The sequence below is a fragment of the Pleurodeles waltl genome, chromosome 1_1 (genome assembly GCF_031143425.1).
Source record: "Pleurodeles waltl isolate 20211129_DDA chromosome 1_1, aPleWal1.hap1.20221129, whole genome shotgun sequence".
NCBI lineage: Eukaryota > Metazoa > Chordata > Amphibia > Caudata > Salamandridae > Pleurodeles > Pleurodeles waltl.
This window is the reverse complement of record NC_090436.1, coordinates 363,734,588-363,754,280: the sequence shown is the minus strand read 5'-3', so window position 1 is coordinate 363,754,280 and position 19,693 is coordinate 363,734,588. Positions and strand designations below refer to the sequence as shown.

At 43.2% G+C, this 19,693-nt stretch overlaps 1 protein-coding gene across 1 annotated transcript in view; it reads left to right on the top strand.

The window, feature by feature from the left end:
- TRIM23 (tripartite motif containing 23) overlaps positions 1-19,693 on the top strand; it is a 331,702-nt gene that overhangs the window by 174,540 nt on the left and 137,469 nt on the right. The window contains exon 7 of the mRNA XM_069222783.1: positions 3,745-3,879. Coding sequence (XP_069078884.1) covers positions 3,745-3,879 — 135 coding nt within the window. The remainder of the gene's footprint in view (positions 1-3,744; positions 3,880-19,693) is intronic.

Below are 19,693 nucleotides of genomic sequence, written 5' to 3'. Positions count from 1 at the left end.
AAAGCATTTACCCGCAAAATCAAGAACCTTTTGAAAGGCAGGCCAAGGAACGAATGAAAGTGATGGGCGTGGTTAAAGCCCACAGAGTAGATTACAGCATGTCGAGAGAGAGCAGCGCATGTGCGCTGCTAGGCTCAACCTAAAAAAGAATACAGAAAGGTGCTATAGACCATGCAACGGACCCTACTTCCCTGAGAGGGTACAAATCCCTTAGTGGTTGATTACGCCAAACAACATTAGCAGCAACATAGGCAATAATACTACCAGAGAATGCCTTTGATGGAACAACCATCTGGGGACTCCAGAAAGTCACTTCCAAAACTGCAACTCTTCCCTTCCACCCTTTCTGTTAATTACTTGGTGAGGTATGTCAATCCTCCAGATTGACATAAAATAACAAGAGACAATTGGGTCTTGAAGATTGTTCAGAATGGATATTATCAGAAATTCAAATCTCCACCTATGTTTGAACCACAAAGTCCTCTCAGTATCATCAAGAGCAGCTCTGAAAGGAAATAAACCTTACTAGAGAACAATGTGATGGAGGATGCATCTCATCACTAAAAAAGGACAAATGTATTCCCATTACTTTCGGTTTGAAAGAAGGGTCCAAAACTGGAACTCATACCCATAGGGCTACCATCAAATTAATAAACAAAGAGTGCCACAAAGTGCCTTTGGAGAGAACCCCTTTGTGTCACGGAAACTTGCAAGGTAAGATATAATCATGAGCCTCACCCAGGACCCAATAGAGCCAGTCTCAAAAACTAGATGTAGACAAGACACTCACCTATCATTCGTACTACACATAGACTCAACTTTGTATATATTGCACTAACTACCACACACCCTCAAACTACAGACCACATGTTCCAGTTCATACTCATCAACGTTCGCCCTGCAGTACTCCCTACACACGTTACACCTCATCACCTATCACAAGCTTGATATCCTATTCATCACAGAAACATTGTTTATACCCACATCTTCACACATCCTAGACATCCTTCTTCCCACAGGCAACAACATCCCTGGTGTATACTGCGCACATAAGGCCTCGCGGACATCCATAAGCCGTCCTAGCCCTGCGTTCTCAGCAAGCAAATAACACTTAAGTCCATGGAGCTGCTGACATGCCATTTCCCACTCTTTGCAACTCAGACCTTCACTTTCCATCTCAATTACAGACCCCCTGGATCTGTTGGACTTTATTGACAAATTCTCAAATCTTCTCACCACCTCATCCATGTATCATGCGCAGACAGTTCTTTTGGATGACTTCAACCATCCAGACAACATAGGCTAAAAAAGACTCCTTTTTCAACCTCATCAATCACTCAGTGCCGTGCAGCATGTCATACGATCAATACACTCCAAAGGCCACATCCTCAACCTTGTCTTCTAAACATCACCAACAGTCTAATGCAAATCACATATCCTCTCGACTGGACCGCCCTTTAGAAAGTCCTTCACAAACTTGTTTTCTTTTGAATGCCTACTGTGAAACCTTTCTTAGAGGCTATTAGGAAGATATTTTTTTCTACTAGATCCTCAGCTCAACATTGAAAGCTAACCTTTGCCCTTTTTAAGTTAATAGACCAACATTTGAACCTATCCATAAGCAGCAGCATTTGACTTAGAAAGCAACCTTTTTGGTAGCTATTACTTCAAGTCACAGTGAGTGAGCTTTCAGGCATGATCTTTAGAGGAAACTTACCCTTTGTTCCATGAGAATGGTGGTGATTATAATGCATCCATGTTCTCTCCAAGAGGTTATTTTTAATTTTCAAGTTAATTAGGCCAATTCCTTACAGACTGTCTGTCTTAACCTATCCACTCTAGTGGAAAACGTACTTATATTAGATGAAAACAAAGTTTTAAAATTCTACTTAGGATAAAACATGTTAGCCAATCTGATCATCTGTTTATAAATTATGGTCCTATTTCGTTTATTCTACTGCAGAACAATACATCTCAAGATGGATAGTGTCTTGTATTTTACTTTGTTGCCAGTTAGCAAACAGGTCTCTCCTTGGTAGGTCTAGAGTGCATTCAACCAGGGGAAAAGCAGCTACCAGGCCTCTATTGAGAAATGGCCACCGATGTAAGGCCACACAGTGTCCGTCTAGACATTATTATATTGATTTGGACTCCGGGATGAATGTTTAGGCATGTCAGGCTACTCAGAAGAATCTGGTGGTTTATATTTGATTCTGTTTCACTCACTTTTCTGCCTTTCTAGTGAGATTGGCTTGCTTTTCTGTTCAGTGCTTTTGGATATTGAGTAGGATCCAGTGAACGAGAAAGAAAAGTTACTTACCTCTAATCCTAGTTCTTCTCCAGGTGAATCATTAGCAATCCTCCCTCCTCCTTAGATAAGTGGGCTTACATCATTTTTCTATTGCATCTCCTTATGATTTTCTTGCTTCTGTTAAAATGATGTGAACTGTCACGTCTGGGTTATGATGAGGACAGGAAGAAAAATGAGGCGCTTCAAGGCAGGTTCTCATGTCTGTTGCAGCCTATCTGCTAACATTGCCTTTCATTTCCTTTCTTTTTCTTTTAAAAAAAACTTAATGAATTATGTTTTGCTAAATTAGTGACTATCTAGTTTAATTGACTTCTTGTGGGGCAAACATTAATTTGGCTTCTTTTTGCTATTATAGGGCTGCAAGGACAGGTTTAATTTATTTAAAACGCACGTTTCAACTGAAAGATTTTGCAAATGTATACATATTTTTATATATTTTTAGTAAAGTGCTCCAGGATCCCACATGCATAAAGAAGTGCTTATGACTTTGTTGAGGATTCCCCTGAAAGGGAAGTAGGGTTATAGGTGAGGAACATTTCCTTATTTCCAATTATGTGGGGAAAAATATTTAATAGATGTTGTTTATTGCACCCAATAAATAACGATCACCACTTATACTGAGGGCCTCAACCAAGAAGAAGTGCCAATTTACAGGTAAGTGGTTTGTGCCTGCAAAAGATTATGTATTTTCATTACTCGCAGCTAAATTTGCCTGTAGAAAATTCCATATTAAAAGAAAAAAACAATTATTGTGGGGACTTTAGCTTTTCTACCGTTTGACTAATCTGCACCAATGCTGGCAGGGTGAAATCTTGATTTGTGTATTGTGTTTGTGAAAGGTTTGGTAGAAATTGATCGAAAGAGGGAACCACAAATTTATTAACAATGTTAAAACAGGATTTTCCTCAGAGACGCAAATGTCATCTCTGGTGTTAAGATGTGAAAAGAACAATCTGCATAAGTGACGTAAGAGTTTGGTCTAGTTGTATGCATGCATGCATGTTTATGTTCCTCTATGGAAAATAAGTTTTACCATTTACAAGCCATACAAAAGCTGAAAAATGCCCCATAATCAGCATTCAGCATTTTATGACATTTGAGTATTTTGATTTTGAAGAGCAAATCAGAAATCACTGGTATTAAAATCTTGATCTGCTAGGAGAAGGCAATATTTTTAAAAATAATTTTATGAAGGGTGAATGTGAATGTGCCTTAATGTCTAAAAGGTGTTAACTGGTAGTGGCAAATGCAATAGTTTATATGCACACACATCATAACGTTGTTGTACGTACATTATTCAGCTATAAGTAGGAACAAATTTATTTTTGAAGCTGAGTACTAGGGTGGGAAGACCTTTTAAAATACAGTGCTGCCAACCTGCATGCATGCTTGTTTAAATAATTGTAACATTTTACATTTTTGTATCTGTTCAGGATGACTGTAGAGTGGTTCTTGCAAAGCTGGAAATTACAAGATTACTGGAAACACTTCAGAAACAGCAGCAACAATTTACTGAGCTGGCAGATAATATTCAGCTGGATGCCAGCATACCTGTCACTTTTACAAAGGTACAGTATGGCTTACCAGTGCCTAAAGTAGATGAGAATAGAATTTATTGATGTGGAATATATTTTTCCTGGAAACTAATTAACTTAGCTTTAGGTTAACAATGAGGGGTTGTAGGATTAAATGGGTTTTCTTTTGAATTCTGCTTTGGTTACTGTTTCTGATCCATTTATCATACACTGATGCATGGATTAGCATCAGATTTGGGGTTGATGGCTGCATTTGAAGGAAATTATATTGTGTGGTTGTTACATCCTAAATTAGGTGGGTTGTGGATTATCTTCATGGCTTTGCTGTTGACTCAGATGCCAGAAGGGCTGGAAAGGAGACTGATTGTCCTTGTTCAATTATGTTTAATATACTGTATTAGCATCAAACAGAGAAATTGCCTTGACCTGAAGGCAACATAAATTACAGCTGGAAGTTTGGAGGAAATCCACTTTGGACGGATTCATCTTTTGCATATCTTGGGAACCCTTGGGTTAGTCCTTTGTAGGGAGTGGCCATTTTCAAGTAGGAGCAGTGAGGTCGATGGCAGAAATGGCCCATATAATGCAGTTTGTTGCTAGTTTTGGAGCATGTCCCTTTGGCCCTTTGTTGAATATTTACTGTAGTAGTACTGTTTCTGTTCTTTTATGTGGAACTATGATGTGGGCTACAAATTAAACTAATAAACTTGAACATAAAAAGTAGAAACGCTTCCTAAACCTAGGGGATCAACCACATTGCAGCTGATTTGGCTAGAGCTAGACCCGAAACCTTCCAGAATAACTATAACTCCATTATAGCAGGTGTTTTCTATTTTGTGTAAAATAATCCACGTGAAGCCCAATAACCTATTGCAGTCATTCAGAAAGAGAAATTTGATTGTTGTAAATTTAAATGGGTGAGGCTGAGCATTGGGTGCTTATTACCAAGATGTATCAAGTGCATTTGGCTTCAATATTAATGAACGGCCAGGATATTGTTTTTCTATGTGTTTTGATGGTTCCTGAGAATGAATACTTAATTACATTTTTCCACATATCCATGATACATATAGAACAACTTTCCACTAAAATCATTTTCATTATTTGGGCTACTAGAGTTATGTAGAAAAAATGATGTGCAAGTCTGATAGCGGAATGTTGTACGAAGTATAAGGAATGCAGGGAGTCTACCAGTTTAATTGATTAGCAGCGCATCCTTATCTAAAAAGATTGTTTCTCTTGTGTTTGTATGTTTCTTTGAGCAACACTTGGGTCTACTTATCTTTATCAGTTCACCAGGGTGAAATGTGGAATATAAAAAAATATAATTCTATTCTGTATATATCATGTAGTACAGTCTGTGTCCATCATCATCTGTACTGTGAGATGCAAATAAAATTGAAGATTAAACTTTAGGATGGAAGTGTGCAAGGTCAGCAGTTCTGGGCGCTGGAGTTTCCAAGACGGCTGTCGCTCGTAGACGCTTTTCCTTTTGAGTGGAGCTCTGGCCCCCTCTACTCCTTTTTGCCCATACCACTCCCGCCAGGAGTTCTCGAGTCAGGTCAGAGTTGCCTCTAACCTGGACGGACCATATGGTTGTTCAGTTTCATTTAAGGTTCATGCCTAAGGTTACGAAAAACCCAGTGCATGATAAAACAATTTGTCTATTGAATAAGATAGACAAAAACACTGTAGCAGAAAGTCTAAATTGTACATTACCTGATCATGGAAATGAATCCAGCGTAGCGGTCTCCATTTATCATGAATGGCTGGGCACAGAAGTCTTACAACAGGTGCCTGAGAAAGTAGTTAAATCTTATAGGTCGCAGTCGCCGGCACCTTGGTTTTCTGCTGCTCTCACATCTATGAAACAAACATTTTGTTGTCTGGAGAGATTCTAGAGTCATGACTACAGTGAAAAGGGCAGAGCTAATTGCAGAAAAGCCATTGGCGTCTACAAAAAAGTAATCTTAGCAGAAAAAAAAAAATAAGGCCCTCATTACGATCTCGGCGGGGACAGTGCTGACGTTCGATAGAAGACCGCCAGCGCGCAGAACCCCCCACCGGCCACATTATGAACATCCAGCTGGAAACAGGGCCTGAACATTGACGCCGGCTCCAAATGGAGCTGGCAGCAATGTGTCAGTGCGGCGGGTGCAGCAGCACCTGTCGCGCATTTCACTGCCCGTAAATCAGGCAGTTAAATGTGCGACGGGGCTGTGCATGAGGGCCCCTGCACTGCCCATGCCAAGAGCATGGGCAGTGCAGGGGGCCCGAGTCACTCATTCCGCCTGCCTTTCCCTGGCGGTATAAACCGCCAGGGAAAGGCTGGTAAAATCAGACTCAATCCTGTCGGATCTGAAATGCCACCACCGCCAGGCTGCCTGGTGCTGAGAGGCTGGCGGCATTTCATCCGTGGCGGTTCTGCCATGTACATTATATGGCGGTCTGGACCTCCATGCCGTCAGTGAAAATTACCACCACCATGGATGTCAAGACCGCCATGTACGTAATGACCACCTAAATTTTACACAAAAAGAATTGACTCTGCGCTGAACTCCCCGCAATTTTAAGGTAGTTCCTTCGCTCTCAAACCCAGCAGCCCCTTCCAATAATGGCTTAAATCAAGAGATAAGCTCACTGAGTTCTCCAAATCTAAAGTGGAAATTATACTCAAGGAGTTCAATTCCACTGACTCTTTTACCCAGTCATGCTCAACGTTCTTGCATCCACAACTGGGTAAACCCTATTTTCGGACTTTCCCTTTACTGACTACTGACCAAACGGTAACATTGAACAGCCGGGTAAAATCCGGTAGCTTTTTCGGATCCATGTCCATCTAAGGTAATGCAACTTGCCGCTGATAGTCTTGCACCAGTTTTGACAACTTTACTCAATGTCCCCATTACAACAGCTATCTTTCCGAGTGCCTGGAAAAGGTTTCAATTTTCCCTTTGATTAAAAAAAAATCCTCGTTGGATTCCAACAAGGTGAAAAATTACTGTCCCATTTCACAACTTTATTTCCCGGATATTCTTCAAAACAATCCTAATGCTTGTCTCTCTAGATACCTATAAGATGATAATCTGCTGGAGAAAGCACAATTTGGTTTTAGGTCAGGCTGTAGTACAGTGACAGCTTTGTTAACTATCTCGGAAGAGATCAGAGTGATTAGAGGTGACAGTCGAAGTGCAGTTTTGGTCCTTTTGGATATTTCGATTGCTTTTGATATGGTTAGCCATACTGTGTTGTTAAAAAGATTGACCAAAATCGGTGTCACTGGTTTTTCACACAATCTCTTCTCTTCATTCTTGAAAGCTGGAGAACATACAGTGGTCTGTGGGAGTTTCATTCTAAATCCTTTGTTCTCCCATGTGAGGTATGTATGTATGTGTGTATGGATATATATATATATATGTTCGATGGCATGTGTAGCTGCAGATACACATGCTGTGCACAGTCCGCCATCTGGTGTTGGGCTCGGAGTGTTACAAGTTGTTTTTCTTCGAAGAAGTCTTTTCGAGTCACAAGACCGAGGGACTCCTCCCATTTCGACTCCATTGCGCATGGGCGTCGACTCCATCTTAGATTGTTTTTTTTCCGCCATTGGGTTCGGACGTGTTCCTTTTCGCTCCGTGTTTCGGGTCGGAAAGTTAGTTAGAATCTCGGAAAAAATCGTCGGTATTGTTTGCGTTCGGTATCGGGTTAGTTAGAACAAATCGACACTGAATTTTGAAGAGCTCCGGTGGCCCTTCGGGGTTTTTTCGATCCCCCGTCGGGGCCTGGTCGGCCCGGCCACGTGCGACTTCAAGGCTGATGGAACGGACCCCATTCCGCTTATGCCCAAAATGCCATAACAAGTATCCGTATACGGATCAGCATCTGGTCTGTAACTTGTGCTTGTCCCCCGAGCACAAGGAGGATACTTGTGAAGCCTGTCGAGCGTTTCGGTCGAGGAAGACGCTGAGAGACCGAAGAGCCAGGAGACTACAAATGGCGTCCACGCCGACAGGTCAAGAACGTTTCGAGGAGGAAGAAGAAGCTTTCTCCATCCGCGAGTCGGATTCTGAAGAACTCGACGCCGAAGAAACACCCCAAACCGTGAGTAAGACGTCGAAAGTCAAGACTCACGAGAAGTACACAAAAGCCCAGGAGATGCCACCGCCAACAGGCCATGGCTTAACCCGAAAACTAGGTGACCGATCCAAGGCACCGAAAAAGGGCATGCTGGTGTCGAAGTCATCCGACTCCGGTCGAGATACCGCCACACAGCAACCTCGGAGCCGAGACAGCGGCTCCGAGAAACTTCGGCACAGAGACAGCAGCACCGAAGAATTTCGGCACCGAGACACCACGCCGAAAACAAAGAAGGTTTCTTCGGAGCCTAAAAAGACTTCCGAAAAGGTTTCGGTTCCGAAACATCCAGCCTCGGAGCCGAAAACTAGTTCCTATGCAGAGGAACAAGGATTAACCTCCCAATTACATAGATTTGGAGAGGAGCTTCAAGCTGTAGAGCCTGACTACACGCAAAGAAGGCTTCATATTCATGAAGACACAGGGAAGATAACCACTCTTCCCCCAATCAAAATAAAAAGGAAACTTGCCTTTCAACAAAAGGACAAGCAACCACAGGCAAAAGTGGCAAGGAAAACAACCCCACCACCGTCTCCACCACCGTCAATACATGCATCACCAGCAACAACTCCACCACTGATGCACTCACCAGCTCATACTACAATGAGTCAGGCTGATACCGATGCATGGGACCTTTATGATGCTCCAGTGTCTGACAACAGCCCAGACTCCTATCCCACAAAACCGTCACCACCTGAGGACAGTACATCCTACACACGTGGTCGCAAGGGCAGCCGAATTTCACAACGTCACCTTACATTCTGAACCAATTGAGGATGACTTTCTGTTTAACACCCTATCCTCCACCCATAGCCAGTACCAAAGCCTTCCCATGATCCCAGGAATGCTAAAACATTCAAAGCAAATATTTCAGGATCCAGTTAAAGGCAGAGCCATAACTCCAAGGGTGGAGAAAAAGTACAAGCCACCGCCAACAGATCCAATCTATATTACAACACAACTAACACCAGACTCAGTAGTTGTCGGGGCAGCTCGTAAGAGAGCCAACTCTCATACCTCAGGAGACGCACCACCTCCAGACAAAGAGAGCCGCAAATTTGATGCTGCGGGAAAAAGGGTTGCAGCACAAGCAGCAAATCAATGGCGTATTGCCAATTCACAAGCACTTTTGGCAAGATACGACAGAGCTCATTGGGATGAAATGCAACATTTCATCGAACACTTACCCAAGGAGTTCCAAAAAAGAGCGCTACAGGTGGTAGAAGAGGGACAAAGTATCTCAAATAATCAGATACGGTCTTCCATGGATGCAGCAGATACAGCTGCAAGGACAATAAACACTGCAATCACGATACGAAGGCACGCATGGCTGCGCACCTCAGGATTCAAGCTCGAAATCCAACAAGCTGTGCTCAATATGCCATTTAATGAACAGCAATTGTTTGGGCCGGAGGTTGACACTGCCATTGAGAAACTCAAAAAAGACACCGATCCAGCCAAAGCCATGGGCGCGCTCTACTCCCCACAGAGCAGAGGCACTTTTAGGAAGACACAATTTAGAGGGGGGTTTTGGGGCCAAACCACAGAACCCTCAACCTCACAAACCAGGCCCACATACCACAGCCAGTATCAGAGAGGAGGCTTTCGGGGACAATACTGAGGTGGACAGTTCCCTAAGACTAGAGGGAAGTTCCAAAGTCCAAAGACCCCTCAAAACAAACAGTGACTTCAGTGTCACAAATCCCCAACACATAACACCAGTGGGGGGGGGAGACTAACAGATTTTTACCAAAATTGGGAGGAAATAACAACGGACTCGTGGGTCCTAGCCATCATCCAACATGGCTATTGCATAGAATTCCTACAATTACCCCCAAATGTGCCTCCAAAAACACACAACATGTCCAAACAACACATGGATCTATTACAGATAGAAGTCCAAGCGTTGTTACAAAAAGATGCAATAGAACTAGTATCAGAAAGGAATAGGGGTTTACTCCCTGTACTTTCTCATACCCAAAAAGGACAAAACTCTAAGACCCATATTAGATCTCAGAACACTAAATCTTTACATCAAATCAGATCACTTTCACATGGTGACACTTCAAGACGTAATCCCCTTGCTCAAACAACAAGACTACATGACCACATTAGATCTCAAAGATGCGTACTTCCATATACCCATACATCCTTCACACAGGAAATACTTAAGGTTTGTAATCCAAGGAGTACATTACCAGTTCAAAGTGTTACCATTCGGAATAACAACAGCACCAAGGGTATTTACAAAATGCCTTGCAGTAGTAGCGGCACATATCAGAAGACAGCACATACACGTGTTCCCGTATCTAGACGATTAGTTAATCAAAACCAACACACAAGAACAGTGTTTTCAACACACAAAAAACGTCATAGAAACCCTTCACAAACTAGGTTTCTCACTAAACTACCAAAAATCACACCTACAGCCGTGTCAAATACAACAATACTTAGGAGCAACAATCAACACAAAAAAAGGGATTGCCACTCCAAGTCCACAAAAGTACTATCAAGGGCAGCTACGTTCCACAATGTAGCAATGCACTCTGAGCCAATAGAGGATGATTTCCTGTTCAACACCTTGGCATCCACCCACACTTCCTACCAGAGTCTGCCAATGCTCCCGGGCATGCTCAAACATGCAAAACAGGTATTCCAGGAGCCAGTCAAAGGAAGGGCTATCACGCCTAGGGTGGAGAAAAAATACAAGCCTCCCCCAACGGATCCTGTGTGTATAACACAGCAACTTACGCCAGACTCGGTGGTTGTAGGAGCAACAAGAAAGAGGGCAAACTCTCAATCGTCAGGAGACGCTCCACCGTCTGACAAAGAGAGTAGGAAGTTTGACGCAGCAGGCAAACGAGTGGCAGCACAGGCAGCCAATCAATGGCGGATCGCAAACTCACAAGCCCTACTTTCTCGCTATGACAGGGCACACTGGGACGAGATGCAACACATTATAAAAACACTTGCCTAAAGAACACCAGAAACGTGCCCAGCAGGTTGTGGAAGAAGGAGAAGCAATTTCCAGCAACCAAATAAGGTCCGCATTAGACTCTGCAGACACGGCAGCACGAACGGTCAACACTGCGGTAACCATTCGCAGGCATGCATGGTTACGAAGCTCTGGATTTAAGCCAGAAATCCAACAAGCAGTGTTGAACATGCCTTTTAACCAGGAACAATTGTTTGGGCCGGAAGTGGACACAACAATTGAAAAATTAAAGAAGGACACGGACACGGCCAAAGCCATGGGTGCGCTCTACTCCCCACAGGGCAGAGGCACATTTAGAAAGCCACAATTTAGAGGGGGGTTTCAAATGCAAACACCAGAGCCTTCCACCTCGCAAACCAGACCCACCTATCAGGCACAATACCAGAGGGGAGGGTTTCGTGGCTCATATAGAGGTGGACAATTCCCAAGAGGAAGGGGAAAGTTCCAGACACCTAAAACAAGCCAAACCAAACAGTGACTTCAGTGTCACAAAACCCCAACACTTAACACCAGTGGGGGGGGGGGAGACTTACCGCATACTATCAAAACTGGACACACATTACTACGGACGCATGGGTCCTAGCCATTATCCAACATGGTTATTACATAGAATTCACAAATTTCCTGCCAGATGTGCCCCTAAGGGCACAGAATATGTCCAAACAACACTTAGACCTATTACAACTAGAGGTCCAAGCATTATTACAAAAACAAGCAATAGAGTTAGTACCCAACCATCAGAAAGGAACAGGCGTCTACTCACTATATTTCCTAATTCCAAAGAAGGACAAAACGTTAGGACCTATATTAGACCTCAGAACACTGAATCTCTTTATCAAGTCGGATCACTTCCACATGATAACACTTCAAGACGTGGTTCCCTTACTAAAAAAGGAGGACTACATGTCAACGTTAGATCTCAAGGATGCCTACTTCCACATACCCATCCATCCTTCTCACACAAAATACTTAAGGTTTGTAATACACGGCGTACACTATCAATTCAAAGTGTTACCGTTCGGGATAACAACAGCCCCAAGGGTATTCACAAAATGCCTTGCAGTAGTAGCCGCTCACATAAGGAGACAGCACATGCACGTATTCTCATACTTAGACGACTGGCTAATAAAAACCAGCACTCAACAACAGTGTCTTCTTCACACGCAATACGTTATAGAAACTCACCACAAACTAGGGTTTTCTATAAATTACCAGAAATCGAATCTGCAGCCATCCCAAATACAACAATACTTGGGAGCAACACTCAACACACAAAAAGCGATTACCACTCCAAGTCCACAAAGGGTCCAAGCGCTCCAAAATATAACATCAAGCATACAGCCAAACCAACACTACCCAGTAAGGTTTGTAATGAAACTTCTAGGCATGATGTCTTCATGCATAGCCATTGTCCCAAACGCGAGATTACACATGCGGCCCTTACAGCAGTGCCTAGCAAAACAATGGACACAAGCACAGGGTCAACTTCAAGATCTAGTGTTGATAGACCGCCAGACACACTTCCGCTTCAATGGTGGAATCCTATAAATTTAAACCAATGGCGGCCTTTCCAAGACCCAGTGCCTCAATACGTGATCACAACAGATGCTTCCATGATGGGGGGTGGAGCACACCTCAACAAGCACAGCATACAGGGACAATGGGACAATCAACAAAAACAACTCCACATAAATCATTTAGAACTGTTGGCAGTGTTCCTAGCATTAAAAGCATTTCAACCACTGGTAGCCCACAAACACATTCTTGTCAAAACCTCCAACATGACAACAATGTATTATCTCAACAAACAAGGGGGGACACATTCGTCACAACTGTGTCTCTTAGCACAAAAGATTTGGCATTGGGCAATTCACAATCACATTTGCCTGATAGCACAATACATACCAGGTATTCAGAACCAGTTAGCCGACAATCTCAGTCGAGATCACCAACAAACTCACAAATGGGAAATGCATCCCCAGATCCTGCAGGATCACTTCCTGCGCTGGGGAACACCAAACATAGACCTATTCGCCACAAAAGAAAACGCAAAATGCCAAAACTTCGCGTCCAGGTACCCACACCCTCAGTCCAAGGGCATTGCACTATGGATCAGTTGGTCAGGGATATTTGCTTACGCTTTTCCCCCTCTCCCACTCATTCCTTATCTGGTCAACAAAGTAAGTCAAAACAAACTCAAACTAATACTCATAGCACCAACCTGGGCTCGCCAACCGTGGTACACAACATTGTTGGACTTGTCAATAATACCTCACATCAAATTACCAAACATACCAGATTTGTTGACACAACACAAACAACAGATCAGACACCCGAATCCAGCATCGCTCAATCTAGCAATCTGGCTCCTGAAGTCTTAGAATTCGGACATTTAAACCTTACACAAGAGTGTATGGAGGTCATTAAACAAGCTAGAAAACCTACAACAAGACATTGTTATGCAAACAAATGGAAAAGATTTGTTTGCTACTGCCACACTAATCAGATTCAACCACTACATGCCTCCACAAAGGACATTGTAAGCACTTACAAAAGTCTAATCTAGCATTCTCTTCCATTAAAATACATCTCACTGCAATATTTGCCTATCTGCAGATCACACATACAACATCGCTTTTTAGAATACCAGTCATTAAAGCATTTATGGAGGGACTAAAAAGAATCATACCTCCAAGGACACCACCAGTACCTTCGTGGAACCTTAATATTGTATTAACACGACTCATGGGCCCACTATTCGAACCCATGCATTCTTGTGAAATGCAATACCTGACTTGGAAAGTAGCATTTCTAATAGCTATCACATCACTTAGAAGAGTAAGTGAGATACAAGCATTTACTATTCAAGAACCCTTTATACAAATACATAAACAAATCCCAAATTCTTACCAAAGGTCATATCACCATTCCACCTAAACCAAACGGTGGAACTCCCAGTCTTCTTTCCGCAACTAGACTCGGTAGCCGAAAGAGCCTTACATACATTAGACATAAATGAGAACTAATGTATTACATTGATAGAACAAAACAATTTCGTAAAACAAAACAATTGTTTGTAGCCTTCCAAAAACCTCATGCCGGTAATCCTATTTCCAAACAAGGCATCGCCAGATGGATATTTAAATGTATTCAAACTTGGTATATTAAAGCAAAAAGAGATTTACCTATTACACCAAGAGCACATTCCACTAGGAAGAAAGGCGCCACAATGGCTTTTCTTGGGAATATACCTATGACTGAAATTTGTAAGGCAGCCACCTGGTCTACGCCTTATACATTCACGAAGCATTACTGTGTAGATGTGTTAGCAACGCAACAAGCCACAGTAGGACAGGCTGTATTTAGAACATTATTTCAGACAACTTCAACTCCTACAGGCTAAACCACCGCTTTTGGGGAGATTACTGCTTGTTAGTCTATGCACAGCATGTGTATCTGCAGCTACACATGCCACCGAACGGAAAATTTCACTTACTCAGTGTACATCTGTTCGTGGCATGAGACGCTGCAGATTCACATGCGCCCTCCCACCTCCCCGGTAGCCTGTAGCCGTTATTAGTTGAATGATACACATTAAGTACATACATACCTACTCCATTGCATGGGTACATCTAGTATACTCACAACTCCTACCTCACCCTCTGCGGGGAAAACAATCTAAGATGGAGTCGACGCCCATGCGCAATGGAGCCGAAATGGGAGAAGTCCCTCGATCTCGTGACTCAAAAAGACTTCTTCGAAGAAAAACAACTTGTAACACTCCGAGCCCAACACTAGATGGCGGGATAATGCACTGCATGTGAATCTGCAGCGTCTCATGCCACGAACAGATGTACACTGGGTAAGTGACATTTTCCATATATATATATATATATATATATCACCTCTGAGGGCTATGCAGATGACACACGAATTGTGGTCTCCATCTCCAACACTGTTGAACTTAGATTTAACAACTGTATGAAGGACATCGCCAATTGAATGACCTAATTGTCTGAAATTCCATTCAGATAAAACTGAGGTATTAGTTTTTGGATAGGATACCTCTTTTGTGGGGTCATTCTTGGTGGCTTCAGGCTTTTGGTCCACCCCCAATCCTGGTTACCAAAGTAAAGAATCTAGAGGTAACTTTTGATACTGATTTACCTTTCAGGGAACATACTAGTAAGTTGACATCAACCTGTTTCTTATTGCTCAGATACCTTAGGAAAGTACTACCATTTATCCCTTGTCAGATGCAAAAATCAGTAGTCATCACTTTGGTTCTCTTGCGTATTGACTATTGCAATGCTGTCAGCATGGGTATTCAGCAATCAGTACTCCGTAAACTTCAGACGTTGCAGTGCGCAGCTGCTCTCTTTTTAAAAAAACCTCCCCAAATTTGTGTCAGCGATTAAAGCTTTGAATGAACTCCACTGGCTTCCGGTGAAAAAGAGGGTGGCTTTTAAGCTTGACTCATAAAACTCTGTTTCACACCAAATTTACCCCCTTTCCAAATAAAATCAGGTGGTACAATCCACCCAGAAACCTGAGATCCTCCACTGCTTTTCTGGTTATCGTCTCTAGGATAAACAAAATCTCTTGGGGTGGTCGAAGCTTTCTGTGTACAACCTGTAAGTTGTGGAACAAACTACCAATCCACCTCATAAGTCAATCCAGTCTTTTACATTTTGGCAAAGCTATGAAATCTTGGCTGTTTTCTCATATGCTTTAGGCTTCTGGTTTGCCACCATGTGCCTTTTAGACTCTTAGCACTAAGACACCTTGGGGTATACGCGCACTCTAAATATTCAGATTCAAGATCAGGAATGACTGGGGTCAAGTCATCCTTGTGGCTCCGGACTGGGATTGGAGAGTCTGGTATCCCGAGCTGTTGAGCATGGCCATCGGTCCTTCGATCAGGTTCACCCTTCAGGAGGATCGTACTAGCATTGGCAGGTTCTCCACCCAAACCTGTCAATGCTCCGTCTTCATGATTGGTGATTGAGCGGCGACAAGTGACAGGTTTTCACATTCCACCCCTATTCTGTAATGACATTTTGGCAGTCAGGCGTCCCTCCACCAAGACAAGTTTGTGGCATGCTGTGGAAAAACAGGTTGACCCCTTTTCAGCTCCCCTTTCTTAGGTCTTTCTGCTTTTTCTTTCTAATGCTCAGCAGGGCTCTGCCTTAAAATACTTTCTGCCATCTCTGCATTTGTGCAGTTGCCACATCAGCCATCCCTTTTCAAGTCCACTTTTGTACATAGGTTCCTGAAAGGTCACCCACACTTGTTCCCACCTTCAACATGTCTCAGTGGGACTTATATATAGTCTTAACTTTTCTAGTGTCACTCCCTTTGAGCCTCTAAACAACAGTCCTTTCAGGCTACTTGCTATCAAGGCAGGCATTTTAGTGACCGTTAAATCTGGCCAGAGTGTCACCAGCTCCAGGTTTGTCATCTAAGCCCTGTACCTCAACATCTTCCCAGACAAGCTAGTCTTGCACTAGAGCTTCCTTCCTACGAAAGGTCGCCACTCCCTTTCATGTAAGCCAGTCCATCACCCTACCTACCTTTTATGCTCTGCCTCATCCCAATAAGGAAAAAGAACTCCGCTGGGGGTGCCCTAAAAGATCGCTGTTGTTCCAACATGAAAGCAAAAAAAAGTTGCGGCTGATGTGAACAACTCTTTGTGGGTATGTCTGAGCCCAGATGAGCAACTCTTTGTGGGGTATGCTGTAGCCCAGAAAGTGAAGACAGTGCAGAAACGGACCATCGCCCAAAGGATCATGCTCTGTTTCAATATCTGCTACTCATTGTCCAAGAAGCAACCCCCTAAGGGTTTGTGTGCTCATTCCACTAGAGCCAGGGCTGTGACCACTGCATTTGCACGTGGAGTCTTGGTGCTGGACATCTGACAGGCAGCAATGTGGGCGTCTCTGCACACATTTACCAAGCACTACTATCTGTACAGTCAGGTCCATAGTGACGAGCACTTTGCACGCTCATACCTGTCAGACTTTAGTGTGAAATTTTTTCACGGACCCTCCTCTAGAGAGGTATTGCTTGAGTATCTATTCTAGGTAAGGAATCTGCAGGAAGAAGTCTGTCAGATGAACAAGTTACTTACCTTCGGTAACACCTTATCAATTAGAGATTCTATCTAACCTCAAATTCCTTACCAACCCACCAATCCTCCTCGCTCTGCAAACAGATTTATAGTCTTTGGGTTTTTCCCTATCCAGGGCACTAGTTTTCACAGACCAGTGGTTAGTACTCGTCATGGCTCTGCGCTTCTGGTGTGGAAAGTGGCAACAAGAAACTGACGTCTGCTTGCTGGGGCGGGGCCTATGTAGGCACCACGCACGTCACTTGAAACATGGACACACCAATGACCCCATGCGGACCCAAACAACACCACCTACTGGTGCGCAGGATTGCTGTGCACGAAAAAAAAATCCGATCCAGTCTTATGCCTGGGTTAATTCTAAGGTAAAGAATCTGAGGATAGATAGTCCCTACTAGATAAGGCGTTACAGAAGGTTGGTAACCTTTCTGTCTTTCCTTGAGCCATGTAGAGGAGGCAGAACAACAGTTCTGTTGTATTTTACCACCAAGAACAGTGTTGGGTGATCTGTAAGATGGTTCATAAGTTTGTTTGTTATTAATTTTCTCCCAAGCTAGCTCTCCAACCTGGGTAACCCACCTGTCAGCAGCAGTGATAACCTTCTCTTTACATGAGGCGGCATCAGAGTGTATTGCATTATACAGCTTGTCTCTGACACTGGATACTCTTTCAAACATTCAAATGTTTCTCTATGTCAAATTTAACTTCATCTGCCACCATCCCAGAATTATCCAAGCCATGCGCATACATAGGAATTCTGAAGAGAACCTCGTATGAAATACATCCCCCCAGTACTCATCTGTGCAAATTACTTAGCGCTTTCTGAACTCTGTACATATTATGGTACCACCTTAGACCTGAGCGTAGCAACCTAGAAGTTAAAGCTTGGTTAATCATGCCATTTGCACTCTATACAACATTGTTTGAATCGGCTTTGAACTGATTGCTGAAATGCAGACGGACTCCCAAAGCAGACTTTGAAACCCTGCAAGCCTTAAAGGCAAACAAAGGACTTTTATCTGAATGAAATGAATGAACTGCCTACACTGACACTAGGCACTGCAATTCCTTTACGACTGCTGAAGCCCATGCATTTCACTGTGGCCAAATCCATAGGAATTGAGAGCATGAATGTAGAAAGCTGGGTTCTGGTCGAAGTTTCCCCTTCCCCCACTTTGTGCCTGACTGAAGTGCACTGCGTTCCTGCTAAGCAGGTCCCCTGTGCCAGTGTTCCTTCCCCAAAACAAGACCCCTGGCTTCCCAGTTCCAACTTGCAGCAACTTTCCAACTGGACATTTTCCCATTAAAATGAATGGGACACCCAATGCCATAACACATCTCTGCACCCGGATGCACCAGAGCCTCCTGAGGTGACCTGTTGGTGTGGCCTTGGACCCTGCTCCATACTGATGTTAAGTCCTGGAGAACAGTTTCATTCTGTGAAGTGCCCAAATGCAGTACATGTTTTCCCCCCATATGATAACATTACAGCGCCCAATATTTGCACTGTCAACTTTTAAAAACTGTAAAGATTCCTATCTCGAAAAGTACTCCCCTGATCCCAGTGACCTTGGTATCTAAATTTATATAAAAGTATGTTATTTTAAAAAGTGGTGTCGGATTTCTTTATTGAGTGGGTGCCTTACATGGTTAGCACTACCCTCTGTTATGCCTCGGTTATGCTCAACCACACTACCCAAAAAGAGAGCATTTGTGCCTCTGTTATACCTCCGGGGACTGCTTGGACTGTTTGCATAGTGCACCTCATTTGGTCCACTTTATAAAGACGCAGCTTCCTGCAATGAATCAATAGCTACCAATATGTATTTATATCGGTTAGCTGAATAGAGTGGACCGATGTTGTCCAAATAAATCACCCAAAAGGAAGTCATGAGGGGAGCTGGAGAGGGTATTTTTTACAGTGGAGGGTTCAATCTGTTGTCAAATGCACACTGCCAAACAGTCCCTAGTCTGTTTATACAAACTAAACCACTAGTTTCGTTGATGAAGCGTGGCTACAGTTGCCTTTATTCCTGCATGTGCAGAAGCCAACCTCTTATGTGCTTCTTAGAATAAATCTAATCTTGACAGACTAATTGGGTATTACTGTCTCCCACTTCTGGTATCGTAACTAGAGGAATGTTCTCTGAATTAAGGGTGTAGGAGTGTCAATCTTCATTTGAGATCTGGTTAGGATTGCTACTCGGGCAGTCTGGATTGTAGCCTCTGCTGCTAAATTGGTTGCATAGTTCCCGTTACGTGAATGCCATTACGCTGATAGGTGTGCCTCACATTGAATAATTAAAGCTTGTCTTGTAAGGCAGCTACCTTTCCCCAAAGCTGTTTATATAAGGATTTTCCTTTTGAATCCTTAAATCCACTCAGTCTCCAATGCTGCAAATCTTTCATTGTAGCCTTGCGCACAGAGGATGAGTCGAACACAATAAGTGTGGGAACTGATGAGTCAGTCTTTTGTAATGCAAGTAGCAGGGCATCTAATTCTGCATGTTGTGCAGTACTATCGCCTACGATTTTAGTTTGTTGCACTGTGGGAGGAATTTACCATTCTTCACTACACATTTTACACATTA